The sequence below is a fragment of the Canis aureus genome, chromosome 4 (genome assembly GCF_053574225.1).
Source record: "Canis aureus isolate CA01 chromosome 4, VMU_Caureus_v.1.0, whole genome shotgun sequence".
Taxonomy (NCBI): Eukaryota; Metazoa; Chordata; class Mammalia; order Carnivora; family Canidae; genus Canis; species Canis aureus.
Window position 1 is genome coordinate 68,366,978 of NC_135614.1, and position 22,469 is coordinate 68,389,446.

At 39.7% G+C, this 22,469-nt stretch overlaps 1 protein-coding gene across 4 annotated transcripts; it reads left to right on the forward strand.

Moving 5' to 3' along the window:
• Positions 1-254: 254 nt before the first annotated feature.
• Positions 255-20,443, forward strand: TMEM267 (transmembrane protein 267). 4 transcript variants are annotated; one of them, XM_077896046.1, is made up of 6 exons: positions 623-749; positions 2,764-2,882; positions 8,092-8,144; positions 8,876-9,075; positions 14,534-14,921; positions 17,987-20,443. In XM_077896046.1, the coding sequence occupies exons 5-6, from the start codon at positions 14,610-14,612 to the stop codon at positions 18,320-18,322; spliced, it is 648 nt and encodes a 215-aa protein (XP_077752172.1). In that variant the 5' UTR covers positions 623-749; positions 2,764-2,882; positions 8,092-8,144; positions 8,876-9,075; positions 14,534-14,609; the 3' UTR covers positions 18,323-20,443. The 4 variants fall into 4 exon arrangements, with proteins under 4 accessions (XP_077752173.1, XP_077752172.1, XP_077752171.1 ...); XM_077896047.1 differs by lacking the exons at positions 623-749; positions 8,092-8,144; positions 8,876-9,075 and adding an exon at positions 255-438; XM_077896045.1 differs by lacking the exons at positions 8,092-8,144; positions 8,876-9,075.
• The last annotated feature ends 2,026 nt before the right edge of the window (positions 20,444-22,469 follow it).

Consider the following 22,469-nt stretch of genomic DNA (forward strand, 5'->3'; position numbering starts at 1 on the left):
CCGCCAGCTCCCGTGCGTCTAGCAGTCGTGATTAGATGACCCCGCCGTGTCCCTGCGGCCACGAGGACGTGTGGCCCCCACCACGCCCACTAAGCCGCGAAGAGTAATTATCCACAGGTCCCGAAGGGGGCGCCGGAGCGCCGCGGAGGGGAGGCGGCCCCCGCAGCCTGAACGCCCCCGGAGCCCACCCAAACACCGAGCACAGAAGCCGGATATCGGCCCGGCCCGGACGGCCCGCGGCTCTCGGCGTCCGCGCGCAGGCCCGTGCACCCCGCACCCCGCACCCCGCACGCCCCTGCGGCGTCCCCAGCTTCCCGGCCGCCAGCAGCGGTGCGTCGCGGGTCTGTCGGCGGCCGAGGCTGGGACACGGCGCCGCCAACGTCAGGTTCGACGGAGGAGGCCGACGAGGCACTTGCCTTCCTACCCCGCTTCCTAAAGGTCTCCTAACGGGGCACGGCGGGGAAGGCTCAGGAGAGCACCGGCGCCACCAAACACCGAGCCGCCCGCGCTCGTCGGCCAGGAGGGGGGCCACTATCCCGGCGTGCTCTGCGCCGACCTTCCGGGCTGGAGCCCCTCTGGCCGGCGGCCCGCGTCTCTGTGGTGCCGGCCGCGGGGGGGCGGGGCGGAGGGGCGGGGCCGCCGAGCGCGCCGCGGGCTTCAGCCGGGAGAGCCGGACGCGGGCGCGGCTGAGCTCGGCGAGCGGCCGGGCGGCGGGGGGCCGAGCGGACGCCCCGGAGCTGCGCCCCGAGGTGGGAAGCCGGGCTGGCTCCAGGTCCCAGTGGGGAGGGCGTGAGGGGCGGCGAGCGCGCGGGCCCCGAGAGCCAGCGGGGTGTGCTCGGCGGGCGGTCCCGGGCCGCCGGTGGGCTCCTCGGCTCGGCTCGGCTCGGCCCGGCCCGGGGCGGCGGGGGTCGAGCCCTGGCCCCTTGCCGCCTTGCCCCGGCGCCCCGGACCCCGCGGGCGGGAGAGCGCGCAGGTGCGCCGGGTCCCTACGCTGCTGGCGAGGGCTGGGTTCCTAACGCGAGGCCCGCCCGCCCGCCCGCCGGGCGTGTTGCATCACACCACCCTTCGGAAGGGATGATTCGGGGAATTTGCTGAGCCCCCGATAGATGTCTAAATTCGGAACCGCATGTTTTATTCCTAGTGGTGTAGGAACTAAACATCTCCTATTCAGACTATATAAAGTTTCTGTGCAAGTGAGCAGGGTTTGTGCTTCTCTCCTTGGCACATTAGCCGCATTAAGATCTAGCATCTAAAAAAAAAAAAAAAAAAAAAAAAAGATCTAGCATCTGCTTTAGGTATTCTAGCATTAAAAAATTAAATAGATTAGGGGCACCTGGCCGGCTCAGGCGGCGGAGTCTGTTCCAGCCTCAGCCCCATCTTCGGTGTTGAGATTACTTTTAAAAATTAAAATCAAGCTTCCTACCTGCTTGAGAAACCGCCTCTTTGGAGATTAAATGTATTTGAAACAGTAAAAAAAAAAAAAAAAAAAAAAAAAAAAAATTTTAAAAATAAATTAACTTTCACAGCACTGACATTGAAGAAGACTTGTTTGTAAAGTCTGTACTGAAGGTAGTTACCAGATTATGGGCTGCCTTTACCTCAGGTCTTTGTAAATATTTGTGTGAAGGGAGAGTGAAGCAGATGCTATTTACGTTGAGAATTTGTTCGTTGTTTTGGCAGAAAGATTTGTCTGAGATTAGTAACAAACCACAGTAGTGTGTAATTAAAGTAACTGGCTAATTATGTTTGTGGAATTAAGGAAAGCAAATATTACTGCTCTGTGTACTTTAAAGATCCCATAGTTGATGGCATTTTACTGAAACGGGATGGGGTGTGACAATTTGGCCATCGTAGAAAGTGGCTGCGAGTCATAAGGACTTGTTATGGGCGTTAGGAGACGAGAAGTCATCCTCCAGATATTTTTAGTTCATAGGCTGAGAGATGCTTACCTGCTTACCCTTTGTACTTGCATAATGAAACATTTATTATTAGATGCCTTCACACTAGATTTTATGCATGGCAAGGTTAAAAGAAAATTGTAATTACTATTAAGGAAACTTCCCAACAAAAGTAAGCATGTAGAATAAAGTTATTTTGTAGTTTTTGAGGTTCCAGAGTCCATTCTATTTGTAGGGGAGGGGTAGGAAGTGGAAAAAGGAAGAAAAAGGTATGAAGAAAAATGGGTACACTTGGACGTCCTCACCAGAGACAATAAATAAAAGGCGGTATACTTAGTAAAGTTCTTTCTCAAAAAGTGTTTTGTTTTTTTTTTCTTATCCTCATACTCAGAATCTAAGCCAGCGATGTTAAATATCTGCACTAATACAGTTGGAGTGGAATAGATGTCAGAATTGTGTTTCTGGGACCATAATTACACCATTGTAAAAATGGAAATAGTGTTGTGTTAGATATGTATTACTGTATGACAAATTACCCCGAAACTTAGAGGCTTAAACACTTAACAAGTATTATCTTACTATGTCTGTGGGCCTAGGACTTTGGAAGAGGCTTAGCTGAGTGATTCTGGCTCAGAGGCCCATGCCGTTGTAGTCCAGATGTTTGCAGGGCTGCGGGCATCTAAAAACTTGATGGGGGCTGAGGGATCTACTTCCACATTCACTCATTAGCTTTTTGCTCCCCTCTTATCCAGCAAGCTGTTTTATACCTCTCACTTGTAAAGTGCATTTTGTCCTATCCCATTATATGTATTTGTTCCTATTCATAAACCATAATATAGTTGAACAATAAGGTTTTCTTTTTCAGGTCACTAAATTTGGATCATCATTTAAGTACTTGAAGTGATCTTTTGATGTTTCACTTTGCTTGTAACACGTCTTTAGCCACCCCATCTTTTTAGAATCTGAACTTATGTAAAACACAAGGTTAGTAACATTTAAATATATTTTGGGGTGGTAAAAATTGTTTCAAGAGTAAAAGAGGATGGATGTAATGCAGTGGCTTTATAGTGGCATCATGCAGTTTGCAATTAAGTGAATAATGACTTTTTATTTTTGTTCCCTTTCTGGGATAAGATCTGAAAATGAGTTTGTAATAAATATATGAGCATAGTTTGAGTGGCAGGAGAGCTTTTCTGTTGAGCTTCTATGTGTGTCCAGCCTACATTCTTACACTCTTCAACCTAAGCGGCCTTTTTTCTTTAGGCTGATTTGCACGCCACAGCTTACTGAAGGAGGGAGATATTGCTGCTTAGTGTAGCACCTCTCTGGCTTGGTCATTAATTGAAATTTATGTGTCCCAGTTCCCCTCCAGCTAAGTGAATACTGGCATCTGTCCTTGGTTCAAAGGGATATTTCATGTACTTTAAAATTATATGCACTGAACCTTTAAACATGTTAACTTCTTTATCCATGCCAGTGTCAAGAGTTTATTTTGTAAAGTAGAAACAAATGATTGAAAATCCTGAGGTGTATAGAAAGGATTCATGACCCTGGGGATATCTTTTGCATTTTTTTAGATTTTGGTTATAACTCCTGCTTGAAAGTGTGTGGAATCCTAGAAGAGTCCGTAGACTTTAACCCAATCTTAGTGATTTTCAGAACAATTTCATTATTGCAAATGACCGAGAATTTGAGGTTTGTTGTAGATCCCATTATCATTAACAAAACAGTTCTATGCAAAGCAAGTCTTCCTCACAATATGAAAGAATTAAAGGAATCTATATAACTTTATTTCACCTGGAAATATATAAATCTTTTGTACAGACTTTGGGCCAACTAATACATAAATGTGAATAAATTATTTTTATGTTATTAATTTGACTTACAGAGTTTTATTAATGTTTATTGATATAAATTTTAATATTTTTATTAGTACATATTTATAAAGTTTTAAGTATGTTTCTACTTTTCAAAAATGCTTTTAAAAGACTGACTGTAGCATCATGGTCTGAGCTGTTTAATGCTTCTGACTAACTTCAGAGTAGCTTTATTTGTCTTATGGCCATAATAGTAAGACATTGAAAATGTTTAGGAAATTATGGGTGGCTGGGTGATAAGTCCGTTAAGCGTCCAACTCTTGATTTTGGCTCAGGTCATGATCTCAGGGTTATGAGATCAGCCCTGTGTGTAGCCCCATGTCGGGCTCCACATTGAGCATGGATGGAGTCTGCTTAAGATTTTCTTTCTCCCTCTCCATCTGCTGCCCTCACCCCTGCCTGCATGCTCTGTCTCTCTCTCTCTCTCTCTCTCTCTCTCTCTCTCTAAAAAACAACAAAAAAGAAAAGAAAATGTTTAGGGAACCAAAGAAAGGGGAAGAAAGTACTGATCATATTTAAGCCCATGAGTGAAATGCAAGCCAAGTGAACAGTTAGTTTCTTATATTTTTAAATATGCAGCGTATGTATGTATTTTTAACCAAAATTAAAATTTTACATATTTTATAGGCTACATTTAAAATTTTAATATGTTGAGCATCTTTTCATGTCAATAAAGATGAGAATAGTTTTTTGTTTGTTTGTTTGTTTGTTTTAATGGCTCCATAGTTGTGTGGCATTTATTTCACTGGTCTTATATTTGGGACATAGAGTTTCTAATTTTTCCTTATAAACTATGCTAATGCTGAATATCCATATGTAATTCTTTGTATTTAAATCTACTTATTTTCTTTGGATAAATTCCTATAATTGAAAATGCAGAGTCAAAAATATTTGCTCATTTTTGGGGCACCTGAGTGACTCAGTTAAGCGTCTGCATTCAGCTCACATCATGATCTCAGGGTCCTAGAGTTGAGCCCCATGTAGGCCTCCCTGCTCAATGGGGAGTCTGCTTCTCCGTCTCCCTTTATCCCTCTCCCTGCTTGTGTGCTCTCTCTAAAATAAATAAAGCCTTTTTAAAAATATTTGTTCATTTTTAAAGGATTTTTGATTCATATTATCAAATTATCCACTAGAAAATTATACCAATTTATAATCCTGCTAATACACAACGTGAAGGGTCATTTCCCTACCACTACTAACAGCATTAGCAATCTTTTATCAATTTACATTGAAATCTCATTGTTTTAATTTAAATTCAATTGATTGCTAATAAAATTGAAACCTGTAATTTTTTTTATCATTTGTATTTCTTCCCTTTCCAGATTGCCTTTTCATAGACATTGCCCACTTTATTATTGGGATACTTACTTTTCCTTCTTAATTTTAAGATCCCTTAATAAAGTAAAATTTGAATCTTTCCCCATCATAAAGGTTCTAAATTTCCTCCATTTGTCTTTAACTTTGCCATATATAAGTTTTACATTCTTAGGTAGTCCTGTGTTTCAACATTTTATTTATTTGTATGTTTGTATGTTTGTTTTAAAGATTTTATTTATTTATTCATGAGAGACAGAGAGAGAGGCAGAGACACAGGCAGAGGGAGAAGCAGGCTCCATGCAGGGAGCCCAACGTGGGACTCAACCCCAGGTCTCCAGGATCAGGCCCTGGGCTGAAGGTGGCACTAAACCGCTGAGCTGAGCACCCCCCCCCCCCCCCCCCGTTCAGGCTGCCCTGTTTCAACATTTAAAAAATAATTTTGAGCTCTTCTCTAAAAGTCAAGCTAGCTGAACTATGTAGAAGTCAGTTTACAAAGTCATGTAAATATCCCAAATTTGATAACCAAACTGATTACAAAAGCTGTTTAATCAAAGAAGTTTTCCAGGGAGCTAGTTAATGAAACTGATTCCCTTTCTTAATTTAACCGGGGAAACATCCTATTATATTGTAAAACTCTAGTCTATGTGAATGTGACATTTTAAAACCTAGAGTTGTTTGATTAAACAGCTTTACCATATTAAACTATGCATTGCACAGATTGAAAGCAGATGACCCAATTTCAGGTTTCATCTGATGATTGACTCTCTCCAGTATTACTTGGCAATTAAAACCTAACTGACTGCTAGTGTGGACTCCTCACTTCCTATCCAGCATAGTATATTTGTGAGCATGCTGTTCTAATGCAAGTGGAAGAAACAAAGAGCCCACTTTCTACAATATAGGCTGAAAAGGCCAAATTCTATCTTTTCCAACCTCCCTTGCAGCTAGTCATGTGATATAAGCCCAGCCAATCAGACACATACCCTGCCCCACTCCAAAATTTGTATTGGGATCAAATAAATGTACTGCCAAGAGTCTTCCATGGTGGCAGCAGATAGTGCAGCTGTGGCCCAAAGCCAGTGGTAATATCTAGTGACAAGTGTTAGGCAGTGTAAGGTGGTCTCAGTAGTAGGGAGGTCTTCACCAGACCAGTTTGTCTGGTGTCATTTTCACTGAGGTGCTTGAGGCATAACTTTGAGGCCTCATTTTTACAACCTGGCAAATCTGTGATTTCCCAATACCCTTTTAATAAATTCTTTTTTTTGCATTTACTGCCAAAGTGTTTTCTTTTCCATGCACTTAAGAACCCTAACAAAAAAAAAAAAAAAGAACCCTAACTGATATAGGATCTGAGTTTAATAATTGTTCCTCTACCAATTTAGAGTTATATATATATTCCCCATTCACACACTTAATCGATTTCTGGACTTTGCATTCACTTTTCAGTACTCATATTACTCTGCTTTTCTTTCTCTTTTTTTAAAGATTTTATTTGAGAGAGTGTGAGAGAGAGCACAGAGGGAAAGGAAGAGGGAGAAGCAGACTCTCTGCCAAGGAGGAGCCCGATGTGGGGCTTGATCCGAGGGCCCTGAAATCATGACCTAAGCCAGGGGGCATACACCCAAAAAAGTGAGCCACTCAGGCACCCATTACTCCGCTTTTTCAAGTTTATTGGCATTTACTCTTTTAAGTGAAATTTAGAAATGTTTTGTGAGGTGCCTACAAGAAAATCCCTTCATGATTTTAATTAGAATGATACTAAATTTATAGGTTCCATTTGAGAATAATAATACCATCAGTGTTTTCTTCTTACTCAATAAAATGCTCTGGCTCTTGTATTAGTTAAGCTCCATCAAAGAAGCAGAACTACTTTGCCTCCTAAAGAATGCAAGATTTATGCAGGGGTTAGACCTGTAATTGTGGGGGCTGGCAAAGCAGTCTGGTCAGACTCCTGCCCCTGAGTCTGTTGTTAAGCCTGAAGTGGTTACAGATCAACTAGACAGACATTGAAGAAGGAAATGCGGATGTGGAGGAGAGCAAGGACAGGATGGAATCTGCACTGGCTTCTCATCAACTCCAGTTTTGATGCTGTGGGTGATCGGCAGGAGAGGCTAGCACTCTTGACGCTGGGGTTGCACATGCAGACCTGGCATTTGGAGAAGCCGAAGGAGCTGCAGGCCAGTCCCGTTTGCCCACGCCAACAAGGAGAGCTAACAGATCATGGGCAAGCTCTACAGTGTGTCTGGCACTGGACTTGCAAGTGTGGCTCACTGCCAAATGTGGCTGCTGCTTCACTTCTGCTTCCCTGGTCTCATGCACGGTGCCTCCTACAGTCATCACTACGATGCAAGGAAGAACTATATAAGAACTTCACAAGGAAGGGAATTCTGAAAAATGTGCTTCCAGCTAAGCTGAATCAATATAGTATGAAGCCACCAGAGCTCTAAAGAACTGATTGATCTTTTGTGTTCTTTAATACAACTTTGTTGTTTTCTTCATAAATATTTCCTGTTTAGATTATTCCTTGGTGTTTGGGTTTTTATTGCTGTTGTGAACATTCTTTTTCCCATTTTTTTCTTATGATGATTGCTTGTATATTATAAAGATTAGTATTTATCTTGAATTAGCCATCATTTGCAACTTAAATTCTTTTTTTAAAAGGTTTTATTTATTCATTTGAGACAGTGAGAGAGAGCGATCGCATGAACAGCGGGGAGAGGCTGAGAGAGGGAGAAGCAGACTCCCCACTGGGCAGGGAGCCTGACTCCAGGCTGGATCCCAAGGGCGCTGAGATCACGACTGAAGCTGAAAGATGCTTAACCATCTGAGTCACTCAGGCACCCTGTGCAATTTAAATTCTAATGCTTTTCAGTGGATTCTCTTTAATAGGCTGTGGGTTTACTTGCAAACTGATGCAATTACCTTTTTCTTCCTGGTGAAGTAATGATACATTTTCTTTCCCCACTCCCTCCCTGCCCCTCCCTTCCCTCATTACTTAGAGTGAAATTGCCAGAACAATATTCTAATAGCTATACTGTTTCTAACTTTTAAGGTAATGTTTCTTGGTTTTCATCATTTTTGTTTCTGATAAACTAGTGTTTCTCACAATGCTTAGTGAATATAAGAATTACCTGGTATTCATACTCGCTAAAAATGCAGATCCCAGGAATGGATGTTACATTTTACTAAATGCCATTAAAGTATTTAATTTGCAATACCTTCTGGATAACAGATACAGTGAATGAAGAATTTTCATGACTTCATTCAACACTTATTGAGCACTTAGTATGTGTGAAAGGTATAATAATAAACAGAGTCCTTGCTCTCTGAACTTTTGTTTTCCTTCCTGAAATGTGCACAGAGCGTAGATACTTCAAAACAAGTCTCCTGGCTCTAAAGGTATTATTTGCACCACCATTTAAGCTTAGTTTCTTTGAGCTAACTAGGCCACTCTATTTTTTTTTTTTTTAACAATTTAGAAATGAATTGTATTGCAATGTGGTCAGAGAATTCGGCCTGAACATTTCCAGTTTTTAGATTTTGTGGACGTTTTTCTTATGGATGAGCAAATGGGTAGTTAACTTTTGTAAATGTTTCATGGACATTTAGAGAGAATGTGTTTTCCATGTAAAATTTGTAATTTTAGACCTGCGTATGAAATCAAATTTATATTATTCAGATTATCTACACCTATTTTTGGCTACTTGATTTAATTTGCATATCTTACTGTTTTGCTGTTTGTCACGTATGCATCTTTTTTTTTAAGATTTTATTTATTTTTAGAGAGCACAGGAGTGCGAGAGAGAGAGCGAGAGAGCGAGCATGGGGGGTGGGAAGGCACTGAGGGAGAGGAGAAAGATTTGCAAGCAGACTTCACTCTGAGTATGGAGCCTGACTTTGGGCTCAATCCTACGACCCTGGGATCATGATCTGAGCTGAAATCAAGAGTCGGACGCTTAACCAGCTGAGCCACCCAGTGCCCTGTAAGCATTTTCTCATATAACTTTACTATGACTTGAATATTTTATCCCTTTTAGCCCCACTGAGTCCTTTGCCATGAATCTATATTTGATATTAGTATTACGATGGCTGCTTTATTTGGCTTGTATATTTTCTTATTTCTTTATTTTATATATTGCTGAAACTGTTTGAAATATTTTCTTATGAACAATAATTTGGATGTTTCCTTTTGTCCCAATCTATTTCTTTATAGATAAATTTGATACATCCACATTTATTGTGGTATTTGTGTTTGATGATTGGTCTCTTTTACTCTTTAGGGGGTCAGAGTGACAGTAAAGTTCTCTTTTTTTTTTTTCCCCATTTTCTGTTTTGCTGTACTGATCAAGGTTTCTTTATTCCTCTTCTCTCTCCCTAGAGATTTAGAAGTCCTGTTCTTCCATTCTTTTTCCCCCAGAAATCATATATAGCTGTTATAAATTCTTTTTTTCTCTTAAAGATTTTTTGAGGGGCACCTGGGTGGCTCAGTGGTTGAGAATCTGCCTTTGGCTCAGGTTGTGATCCCCGGGTCCTAGGATTTAGTCCTCCATTGGTTTCCCCTCAGGGAACTGCCTCTTGCTCTGCCTCTCTCTCTGTGTGTCTCTCATGAATAAATAAATAAAATCTTTTTTTAAAAAGTCTTTTTTATTCATGAGAGACACAGAGAGAGAGAGAGGCAGAGACACAGGCAGAGGGAGAAGTAGGCTCCTCGTAGGCTCCTGAATCCCAGGATCACGCCCTGAGCCAAAGGCAGACACTCAACTGCTGAGCCACCTAGGGACCCCCCCCCCCCGCCAAAAAAAAGAGAGGTTTTTTAAAGATTTTACTTATTTATTTGAAAGAGAGCATGAGCAGGGGGAGGGGCAGAGGAGAGGAAGAAGCAGACTCCTGGCTGAGCAGGGAGCCAGATGCCCAGGACCCTGTGATCATGATCTGAGCTGAAGGCAGATGCTTAACTGACTGAACCACCCTGGCACCTCGCTATTATAATTTCTAAGGCAAAACTATTGAAATTCATGATTGTTACAGAGGTGCCATAATAGAGTTCATGTAGAATCCTACGGTCATGATCCTTTTTCTCTCAGAGCTTTATAAATGTTGCTTCACAATATTTTGGCATTTATTATTGATATAAATTACATTCTCCTTTTGCAGATAACTTTTTTTTGGTGGGGGACAGGATTTGGAAACTCTAAGGGAATTTATCTTTTTTTTTTCTTTCAGTGTTCAACTCTCATTTTTTTTTTCCCATCAAGCTTTTGGAAAACGTTCTTACTTACTGTGTTTTTTGAAGCATTCATTTTACTGTGCATGGTTCCTGTTGAGCTTTTATTTGGGCAATCAGGCTTTTCATTTTTTTTTTAATTTATTTTTTATTGGTGTTCAATTTACTAACATACAGAATAACACCCAGTGCCCGTCACCCATTCACTCCCACCCCCCGCCCTAATCAGGCTTTTCATCTCCATATCCTCTTGTTTTTTAGAGGGCTCCTTTTGCATGAAAGCCTGCTGTTGTTATTGACAATATAGTATATTTTCCTAACTTTTTAACATCTTTGTTGGGGCATAACTGACACATAATAAACTGTACATATTTAAAATGTATATTTTGATGTATATATGAAACTATAAACCATGAAACTATCACCACAATCAAGATAATGAACACATCTGTTCTGACAGTTTCCTTATGCCCCTTTTTTAATCCCTCTGGCCTCTCCTATCCCAGTCTGCTCTCTGTCACTTAAATTGGTTTCCATTTTTTAGAATTTTATATAAATGGAATCATGTTAAATACTCTTTTAAAAACATTTATAAATGAAAATTTCAAACATGTAGGAAACTAGAAGATAGTATAATGAACAATAGTATATCTATTACCTATACTAAACAATTATAACATTTCTCATGCTTCATTTATTTACTTTTTAAAAATTAAGACTTTTCTTTTTTATAGCAGTTTTAGGTTTACAGAAAAATTGAGCAGATAGTACAGAGTATTCCCATATGTTACTTCTTCCTCTACACACATTCCTCCCTTTTACTAATATTTTGCATTAGTGTGTTACACTTGTCACAATTAATAAACCAACATTGGTATATTGAAGTCCACAGTTTACATTAGGGTTCATTCTTTGTGTTGTATAGTTCCATGGGTTTTGACTATGTACTCTCTCTTCTTTTTGGTTTGCCTTATTTCACTATTATTTTGAGGTTCGTCGATTTTTTTTAGGTATCACTTTTTTGTTTCTTTTTATTCTATATTTTGTTTATCCAGTTGAGTTGTTTCCGGGTCAAAGCTAATGTAGATAAAGTTGCTATTAACAATCATGTACAAGTCTTCGTGTAGATGTAAGCTCACATTTACTCAGGTAAATACCTAGAAGTAGAATGACTGAATCTATGATAGAAGTATATTTAACTTTATGAGAAACTGAAAAGTGGTTTATCATTTTACATTTCCACCAGTAATGTATGAGAGTTCTGGTTGCTCCACATCTTTTGTACATTTGAGAAAAGTCTTTAATTTTAGGCATTCTAATAGGTATGTCTTGTATCTCATTGTGGTTTTAATGTGCATTTCCCTAATGATTAATGATGCTGAGCATATTTCATGTGCTTATTGATCACCTGTATATCCTCTTTGTAAAGTATCTTTTCAGACCTTTTGCCCATTTTTGTATTAGTTTTATTTCTCTTTTTTAATATATTTTACCAGTCTGTGGCTTATCTTTTCATTCTTTTAACATTGTCTTTCAAAGAACAGTAGTTCTTAATTTTGATGAAGTTCAATTTATCAGTTTTTACAAAACAGATCGACCTTTTTGATGTTGCTTCTAAGAACTCTTTGCATAACCCAAGGACACAAAAATATTGTTTTCTTCCAGAATTTTTGTAGTTTTATGTCTTTTTTATTTTTATTTTTTTTAAGATTTTATTTTATTTTATTTTATTTTTTTTTTTTTGCTGATTTTATTTATTTATTCATGAGAGACACAGAGAGAGAGGCAGAGACACAGGCAGAGGGAGAAGCAGGCTCCATGCAGGGAGCCTGATGTGGGACTCGATCCCAGGTCTTCAGGATCAGGCCCGGGGTTGAAGGTGGTGCTAAACCACTGAGCCACCCGGGCTGCCCCTATTTTATGTTTTAAGTCTGATCATTTTGACTTAAATTTTGTATATGGAGTCAAATATGGATTGAAGTTCATTATTTTTGCAGTCGATGCGGTTGTTCTAGCACCATTTGGTGAAAGGACTGTCTTTTCTCTATTTACTTGCTTTTGCATGTTTGTCAAAAATCAGTTGACAGTGTATACATGGATCTGTTTCTTTTTAATTTATTTTTTCTCTTCTTTTCTTTTAAGTAGGCTCCACACTGAGTGTGGAGTCCAACATGCGTCTTGAACTCACAAACCTGAGCTCAAGACCTGAGCTAAGTCGTATCTGGGTGGCTCAGTGGTTGAGCATCTGCCTTTGGCTGAGGTCCTGATCCTTGGGTCCTGGGATCAAGTCCTGCATCAGGCTCCCTGTAGGGAGTCCACTTCTCCCTCTGTCTGCATCTCTGCCTCTTTCTGTGTGTCTCTCATGAATAAATAAATAAAATATTTAAAAATAAAATACCTGAGCTGAGATCAAGAGTCAGGTGCTCAACTGACTGAGCCACCCAGACACTCCTATGTGGATCTATTTCTGGTCCCACTTTTTTTCTGTTTCATTGCTCTATCTTTATACCGATACCACACTGTCTTAATTACGGCAGCTTTGTAAGACTTGAAGTCAGACAGTGTGTTAAGTCCTTCAGCTTAGCTCATCTTTTTCCAAATTATTTTCCCATTCTAGATCTTTTGTGTTTCCCTGTAAATTTTAGAATATATTTAATGAGCTATGAATAGTTTTTATTACAGAATAGAAGTTGAATTATTCTTAATACATCATTTAGTTATTCTTTTTTTTTTTTTAAGATTTTATTTATTTATTCATGATAGTCACACACAGAGAGAGAGAGGCAGAGACACAGGCAGAGGGAGAAGCAGGCTCCATGCAGGGAGCCCGACGTGGGATTCGATCCTGGGTCTCCAGGATCGTGCCCCAGGCCAAAGGCAGGCGCCAAACCACTGTGCCACCCAGGGATCCCCATTTAGTTATTCTTTAGTCTCAAAATTAAAATAATGCAAATCAAAAACTTCAGGTATCACATAATATTGATAACTGTAACTGAATAACTGATTTAGTATTCTATGCCAGGTAAGCACTCAGCACAGAATTATGATTGCCATTTTTATATCAGTTAAAGTTCTGTGATTAGAGGCAACAGAAAAAAAAAGAGGATTTGTTGGAAGAATGTGGGGGTAGCTCATAGAAGTAAAGGGTAAGCTGCTTGAACTAGGGCAGCTCTGAGAAACTTAAAGATTGGACCTGAGTTGTGGATGTCTTTATGGTTCTTTCTTTCTTTCTTTCTTTCTTTCTTTCTTTCTTTCTTTCTTTCTTTCTTTCTTTCTTTCTTTCTTTCTTTCTTCTCTCTCTCTCTCTCTCTCTCTCTCTCTCTCTCTTTCTTTCTTTCTTTCTTTCTTTTCTTCTTTTTTATGGTTCTTTTTTCTTAGGCTGTTCCATGTAGTGGAGCCCAGGTCTGTAAGAAGGAAAGGAGCTATCCCCTACCAGCTCCACTTAGGAAAGTTCTAGAAGGAAGTCTGATTGGCCTAGCCTGGGTCACCTTAATCACTAGGTTATTCACCCTAGTCTAATCACTACTGGAAAATGATGACTAATTAGTAATTACTAAGTAATTACTACTACTGATAAGAGAGGGAATTCTAATTGATCAGCACCAGAGTTTGGGTATTGTGATTAACAATTTTCCTAAAGGAAAGGAGATGCTGTTTTCAGAAGTATGGAGATAGTTGATGGATACAGAGACGCAATGGATGCCCACTACCATGTGGCACACACTGCTGAGAGAACTATTTGATGACTTCAAAGTAATAGATTACAGTTGGTAGGCTTTCTTAAATTCGCCTGGATACATACTATCATGTAATCTGTTGTTCCTGCAATAAAGCTAACCTGTTCTCTTTGGGCTGCGTGGCATATTGTACACAACATATAAGAAGTACAATTTTTTTATATTTATGATTTACTAAGAGAGTAGTCTTAACGTTCTCTCCACATGCACAAAAATGTAACTGTCTGAGGTGACAGAGATTAACCTTATTTGGTAATCCGTTTGCAGTATGTCTATATGAAATCATCACAGTGTAAGCTTAAACTTAGAAAGTGTTATATATCAATTATATCTCAGTGAAGTTGGGAAAAATAAAACTGACGACAGTTTAAAAAAGATACCAATTTTTACAGCTGGGTTTTGTATTTATGAAATTATTGCTAATACTGTTTTGTTTAAATGTTATATGGCATTAATATTTTCCCCTGCTTTCTATTTTAGGGTGTCTGGGAATGTACACAAGAATAAGTGGTTTGTTTCCTCATGGCTTTTAGTATATACTGATGTATTGTCTGTGATGGCATCTGAGGCTGAGAAGACCCATGCTTTACTCCAGTCTTGTAGCACTGAGTCTCTTATTTCTAGCCTTGGTCTGGGGATATTTTGCCTGGTAGCCGACAGACTTCTTCAGTTTTCAATAATTCAGCAAAATGACTGGCTTCGAGCTCTCTCAGATAACGCAGTACATTGCGTGATTGGCATGTGGTTGTGGGCGATTGTCATTGGAGTCAAGAAGACAACTGACTTTGGAGAAATCATTTTAGCTGGATTTTTAGCCTCTGTTATTGATGTAGACCACTTTTTTCTAGCTGGATCTTTATCTTTAAAGGTAAGAAGCATATATGTTTAATTTTTCTGGTCTTTAATTTTTCTTTACCACCATTATATTGATCTAGAGATCATTTTAGAGCTAGAGAAGACTATCCTTATTTTAAAATAAGAAAGCCCATTCATCCAGTTTTTTTCATCACTTAGTACTTCCCTGAAGGTGAACAAACATATTGCTAATCAAGTTATTTGGCATCACAAAGTGCCAAAGATGCATACTTTTTTTTTTTTTTTTTTAATTTACAATAGTCACACAGAGAGAGAAAGAGAGGCAGAGACACAGGCAGAGGGAGAAGCAGGCTCCATGCACCGGGAGCCCGACGTGGGATTCGATCCCTGGTCTCCAGGATCACACCCTGGGCCAAAGGCAGGCTCCAAACCGCTGCACCACCCAGGGATCCCAGATGCATACATCTTTAGTATCTATTAAAATAAGTAGACTTCATAAATGATGGTGTAGAGTCCGTTTCCCTTCGGACATCTAGAGTATAACTGCTAATCACGTCAACTTCAGACGCTTGCTATCTTCCGAGTAGGGATTTCCTCAGGCTTTCTTGTCCCGCCCTGCTGTTGAGGAGCATGATACAGTGCGGAGACAAGGGTGGAATAACAATACGTGATGTGTTCTGGCCAAGTGGAAAATAAAAAGCTGAGATCCTTGAGTGGCTCAGCGGTTTGGTGCCTGCTTTTGGCTCAGGGCATGATCCTGGAGACCCAGGATCAAGTCCCACATCAGGCTCCCTGCATGGAGCCTGCTTCTCCCTCTGCCTGTGTCTCTGCCTCTCTCTCTGTCTCTCATGAATAAATAAATAAAATATTTTTTAAAAAAAGAAATAAAACAGCTAAAAATATGGAGGAGGGAGAAGGAAGAAGAATGTAGCATAAACTCTGATGATCAGTCTGTAGGTGGGAGCTAAAGACACTGGTTTAAGGATCCTGTGACTTCACACAGTGGCAAGGCACAATCTCTTTAAGGGATGCCTTGTATTTTAATGTGGTGAGAAGGTTGTGCCTTCTAATTTTTTTACAGGTTCCTAATTTTCTTTTTTTTACTTTTCCTTTTCCTCTTTACCACCCATTGTCCAAATGGTTCCAGTCCCTTCCATTCTGCCATCTTCTCCCCCAGAACCAGTGCTTTTTAAAGCTTTGAATCATGCACATATTTAAGTCCTTGCTTTGTAGCCAGTGCTCTGATCAACCAGGACCCTTTTCATTGTTTCTCTTTCCAGTGGTAATTGTAGATCCATCTTAGGTCCCCTCACCTTTCCTGGTTTATGGTGGGAGAGAAAGCACACTGATGTGTGTATTTTAATACGTTAGGATTTGCGGCACTCTCTGACTTCTGTCTATGCTGAGTGGGGTTTGGTATAGTTTTATTTGCCCTGTCTATAATGTGTGGGGAGATTCGGGTTTAGGCAGTCTTCACTGCCCTCAACTTCCATGTTATTTAGAAATTATCTAATTGAAAATTAGCCTTTAGAGTATGTGAGAACAAAACCTTCCTTACTCAAGAGGTGCCTGGGTGGCTCAGTTGGTTAAGCGTCTGCCTTTGGCTCAGGTCGTGATCCCTGGGTCCTGGAATCAAGCCCCGCATTGGGCTCCCTGCTCTGGGGGGAGCCTGCTTCTCTCTCCCTCTGCCTACTTCTGCCCCTGCTTGCTTGTTCACTCTCTGTCAAATAAATAAAATTTAAAAAACAAAAACAAAAACAAAAACAAAAAAAACTTCCTTACTCAAGAATCAGTCAGGGGGATCCCTGGGTGGCGCAGCGGTTTGGCACCTGCCTTTGGCCCAGGGCACGATCCTGGAGACCCGGGATTGAATCCCACATCGGGCTCCGGGTGCATGGAACCTGCTTCTCCCTCTGCCTGTGTCTCTGCCTCTCTCTCTCTCTCTCTGTGACTATCATAAATAAAATTAAAAAAAAAAAAAAAAGAGTCAGGGGTTAAGTCTTAAATTTTTATTTGTTTAGTTAGTGAATACATTTTTTGTAATGGTTTAAAATTTTTACTGGAGTTTAACCCAACTTTATAATACTTATTTAAAATAATATCTTTCTGGGACCCCTGGGTGGGTCAATGGTTTAGCACCTGCCTTCCGCCCAGGGCGTGATCCTGGAGTCCTGGGATCAAGTCCCACATTAGGCCCCCTGCATGAAGTCTGCTTCTCCCTCTGCTGTGTCTCTGCCTCTGTGTGTGTGTGTCTCTCATGAATAAATAAATATAATCTTTTAAAAATAATATCTTCCTAAATGTTAAGTGCATTTTGAAAATATTCAAGGCTAATATGAAGTGTTGATAACAAAAATATTTCCCCTTTGTGCCTTTATTAGTAGAAGGATATTTTATTTGGTTGTAGATTTTTTTTCAATGCTTAGAGGCCCAGCTAATTCTCTAAAACTCCAAATTTACATAAACCATACATTTGGAATATAAATTACGTTTGTATTGTGACTTTTCTAAGCAAATACCAGGAAACTTTAAAAAATTAATCGCTATGTTCTCGAGATCTTGATTTAATTGTTAATGCAAAGAATGTCCTACTCATATCTTATTTGCTTTCTATGAAATGGATGTAATGTGTCCAGAGGTGACATAGAAAATGTTTCCATTGTATATTTCTTTTTCTTTTTAAGATTTTATTTATTTATTCATAGAGACACAGAGAGAGAGAGAAGCAGAGACACAGGCAGAGGAGAAGCAGGCTCCATGCAGGGAGCCTGACGTGGGACTCCACGCCCTGGACTGAAGGCGGCACTAATCCATTGTATTTCTAATAGACTCCTAGAAAATATTTTAGAATATTAAGAAGCATCTATAAAATGTTGTTTGCCAGGGATCCCTGGGTGGCTCAGCGATTTTGCACCTGCCTTCTGCCCAGGGCATAATCCTGGATTCCCGGGATCAAATCCCGCATGGGGCTCCCGGCACGGAGCCTGCTTCTCCCTCTGCATGTGTCTCTGCCTCCCTCTCTCTCTGTGCCTGTCATGAATAAATAAATAAAAGATTCTTTTTTAAAATGTTGTTTGCCAAGAAGGAAATGATACTAGCTACTGCTTTCCCCGGCAGGCTGCTTTGACTCTTCCACGAAGACCTTTTCTTCACTGCTCTACTGTGATACCAGTTGTGGCCCTGACCCTGAAGTTTACTATGCACCTTTTCAAGCTCAAAGACTCATGGTGCTTTCTTCCCTGGATGCTGTTTATATCCTGGACCTCACATCATATCCGAGATGGAGTTCGTCATGGCTTGTGGATATGCCCATTTGGAAAAACTTCTCCACTGCCATTCTGGCTTTATGTCATAATCACCTCCTCTTTACCTCACATCTGTTCATTCATTATGTATTTAACAGGGACCAGACAAATGATGTCTTCAAAACATGGAATTCATATTGATGTATGAGGTAACTGTATGTCAGTCTTAGAGAAGCAAATGGTTCAGACAATGATAATTAAGGGTAGCTGACACTATCAAATGAATTTTCAACAACATATTATATTATTATAATTCCTGAATCCTCTTGCTCAGGAGGCATGTACACTTTTTTCTAAAAGATTTTACTTATTTATTTGACAGAGCCAGAGAGCACATGCAGGAGGAATAGCAGGGGGAGAGGGAGAAGCAGACTCCCCACTGAGTAGGGAGCCTGATGCAGGGCTCAATCCCAGGACCTGATCAGGACCTGAGCTGAAGGCAGACGTTTAACTGACAGAGCCACCCAGGTGCCCCAGCATGTACACTTAAAAAACCATATCTTGTCATAATTCTCTCTTCTCTAACACTGTAGTACAATATTAGAGTTTCATTTATTCCATGATACATTTTTTTTTTGATGATGTTTCTTCTGTTTACCTGGCTTTACTAATAGCTTTAATAGATTGACATCCAGTTAAGTTTTCTGGAGGTATTTGTTTAAGGCAGGCCACTTCAGGAGGAAAAACAGATCAAATCCTAGGGCAACTAGTTTGTAAAGTCAGCATTTGTATCAGCATTTTCCTGAGATACCGAAATAGTGAAACAGCCAAAATAAATTAGATCATGAATAAGATGTATAGTGAACACTCCCATTTCTTTATTTCATGTATGTTGATCCTGAATGAAGTTTGATCAGCCAAGTACTTTAGTGAGTCGTGATTACTGGCAGAGTCTGTTTTGGTGCCCTTGTGAGAAATTATAATTTTCATAAAAGATAATAATTATAATACTCATAAAAGATACAGTAGATCTAGATTATTGTTTCAGGAATCACTTTAGCAAATAATTATTGTAATTTAATGGCTGTAGTAACATCCTACTCAAGTATTATTTTTCAGTATCCTTGCCCAAAACTCTCATGTGTTAAGGTTTTAACTGTTCTGAAAAACATAACTAAATTTAGCAAAGTATTTGTTAAAAATTAACAAAATATTGATACTTGGCTTATAACCATGCAATTGGATTTGGCACTAAAAAAGACTTACCAGTAATGTTGTTTCAAATGTAAACTCCTGAATGTGCCATTAAAGTTGTTTAAGTTGCTATCAATTTATTTGCTCACTTATTTTAAAATATATTGTTAAGTAATTTTAAAAATGTCTGCCTGATACTGAGAGACGAAACATGTTTTTGAAAATGAAGGGGTTTTAGGAAATTTGCTTTTTCTTTGTTCTTTCAGGTTGATCTGTTAAAAATGATTGACCTTTATTAGAGAAGGAAAATTTAGTTGCTGTGAAATTTTACATTTTCATAGTTTAATGTTACTTTGTTATAAAAGTCAGTGCCCTGAAGGCACTTGATTTTTTTTTTTAAGTATCCTAGGTACCATTTGCTGTCGAGATTTTCTTACACATTTGTGATTTGTAATGCTAGTGATTGTGTGCCTTATTCTCTGAGAAATGCTGAAGCAATGCCTTATCCAAAGCATATTTTTCTTATTTATTAAGTTAAAAAAAAAAAGAGCTCTGTAAATTGTTGTAAAAGTTCATGTTCTTTAGTTTTTCTTTTTGTTGTTAACCAATTGGCTGCAATGTATTAGATGTTATAACCTGTTCTTTCGGGAGCAATGATTGTGTCAGTTTGGTTGGCATAATATTAAATAGCAGGGGTAAATTTGAACAAGGTAGAGTTTTTTTAAATCTATAATTTCAGAAATCCATGGGAATAAAGCATATATCTTATATCACTTTTTCTGACTGAATTATAAAACTCTACTTTTTTTCTTTCTCAATATTAAAGGAATGCCATTAAAATATACAGCCTTATTTAATAATGTCACACTGGCATTTTGGGGGCTGTCCTAACTTTTTGTATTAGAATGGAAATTCACCTTGACCATGACTCCTTGCTTGAACAATAGCTGCAGATTTTAAGTGTGGGTTTATCTTTATTTCTGCTTCTCCCATCAGAAATGTTCCTTGTCCTCTACATGGTCTGTAACAGCTGTGGTTGTAACCTGTGGAAATATAACAGCCAACTTCCCATGCCACCATTTTTTTTTTATCTTGTCGAAAGAGTTTGTGTCAATACATTATATTGAAAATTGGATTATATCTTGTTTGCATGTATTTGTTTTATCCATCCACTAGATGTCCTTCATTCACTTAATGGAGGCTGGTCCACTGATGTGACCTTCCAGTCTACTGTTTTCTTGGGCCATGTTAGTTATGCTCGCCACTCAGAAGAACTTCCGCCATTTAACCGTTTTCTACTCATCCTCAAGCTTAGTTTCCTTTAAGTGGTGGGCTAAATTAAAACTCCCATGTATCCTCACCTCCTTTCTTCACCTTAGGCAGTCACCATCACTACCTCCAAATCAGGTGGACACTCTGGCTCCTTTTTCTTTGACTAATGGAACAATTACTTAGTTCCCATTTTTTTTTAAGATTTTATTTTTTTATTCATGAGAGAGACACAAAGGGAGGCAGAGACACAGGCAGAGGGAGAAGCAGGCTCCCTGCTGGGAGCTTGATGCAGGGACTTGATCCCCGGATCCCAGGATCCCGACCTGAATCCAAGGCAGATACTCAATCACTGAGCCACCCAGGCGTCCCAGTTTTTCCCATTTTCCCAACTAAAGAGGAGAGGAAATAGGGGCTATTCTGGTCCTTGCTCACTGTTGTCATGGCTAAACCTTTTATTCATCATAGTTCTGTTTCTTTCATTTGATATCTCAACATTACTCATCCTCAATCTTCACCCTCACATGCTACCCTCTAAAACTCACTTTCACTTTCTTTGATGATATGAGCACCTGGATCTCTTTTTTCCTTTTATTCCAACCCTTGATTTTACCCTCAATCATCAGATGACTCACCTGAATATTCCCTTCTAACCACTGACTCATCACATCACATCAGCCATGCACCAGCATAAGAGTTCTCTGTACCTCCTTTTTAGAGGATATTGCTCTCTGCTGAGATCTCAAACATTTATTTTTTCTAGACCCCTGGCTCTCAAACTCTAACATACATTAGAATCACCTGTAAGACTTGTTAGAGCAGGAATTGTTTAAGACCTAACTCCAGAGTTTTGACTCTGTAGGTCCCAAGAATTTGAATTTCCAACAAGTTCCCAGTTGATATTGTGAAAGGTGAAATGAAATGAGGTAACATGTCAAGAAGTATAAAAGTGGATGCAGGCTTTTTGCATATCCTCACTGGTGGAAACTTGAACTTTTGAACTGGAGCAAACCAAAAATATTCTAAGGACTGGACCTGAACACCTGCATCTTGCTACAGTAGGAGACTTTGCTTAGCAATAGCCTTGGCAACCAATTCTATTGGGTCAGGGTAGCTTTCTGGGGACGCCTGGGCAGCTCAGCAGTTGAGCTCAGGTTGTGATCCCGGGGTCCTGGGATCAAGTCCCCATCAGCTCTCTGCAGGGAGCCTGCTTCTCCCTCTGCCTATGTCTTGCCTCTCTCTGTGTGTCTCTCATGAATAAATAAATAAAATCTAAAAAAAAAAAAAACTTTCTGCCCTCAACACCAATAAAAAAATTCTTTGTATACAGCCTATACAAACTTTCCTTTTTCCTTTAAACACCTCTGACTTTGCTCTCTAATGGCACACTATTTGCATTACTACCCAAATTTGTGTACCCTGAACTGCAATTCTTTGATCCCAAATAAACATTCTTGATTATTGCCTCGTGACAATTTTAGGTTGACAGTAGGACGCTGCTGTTCAGGAACCACACTAGAAGAACCATGCCTGGAAACCCATCCTGTTTCTTTAACTGCATTCTCTCTCCTCCTCCTCCTTGAGCCAACTCTTTGCCTTATTGATATCTAGAATTTTCCTCAACCTTCCTTTGCCATCAGGTCCTGCAGTCCTCTACTAGGTACATTTAACTCAGTCCTTATCCAACCTCTGCAGTGCTATGGGTTACTGCTTACCACTTCAACACTCTAATGCCCAATTGGCCTTGTGTACTATCCAATTAGCCAATCCAGAATAATCCACATAGTCTGCTTTTCCCCAGATCTACTTCAGGCCACACATTTTAAAGTTGTTATGAAACCCCACCGACTTGGCCTGCTATCTAGCTTCATCTGGGCATTTAATAATACTTT

What these genes read in the sequence shown, in the direction of transcription:
- TMEM267 (XM_077896047.1), top strand. Translation starts at nt 14,610, where the DNA reads ATGGCATCTGAGGCTGAGAAGACCCATGCTTTACTCCAGTCTTGTAGC. An exon ending in CTGGATCTTTATCTTTAAAG is followed by an intron (nt 14,922 to 17,986) that starts GTAAGAAGCATA and finishes TTTCCCCGGCAG; the next exon opens with GCTGCTTTGACTCTTCCACG.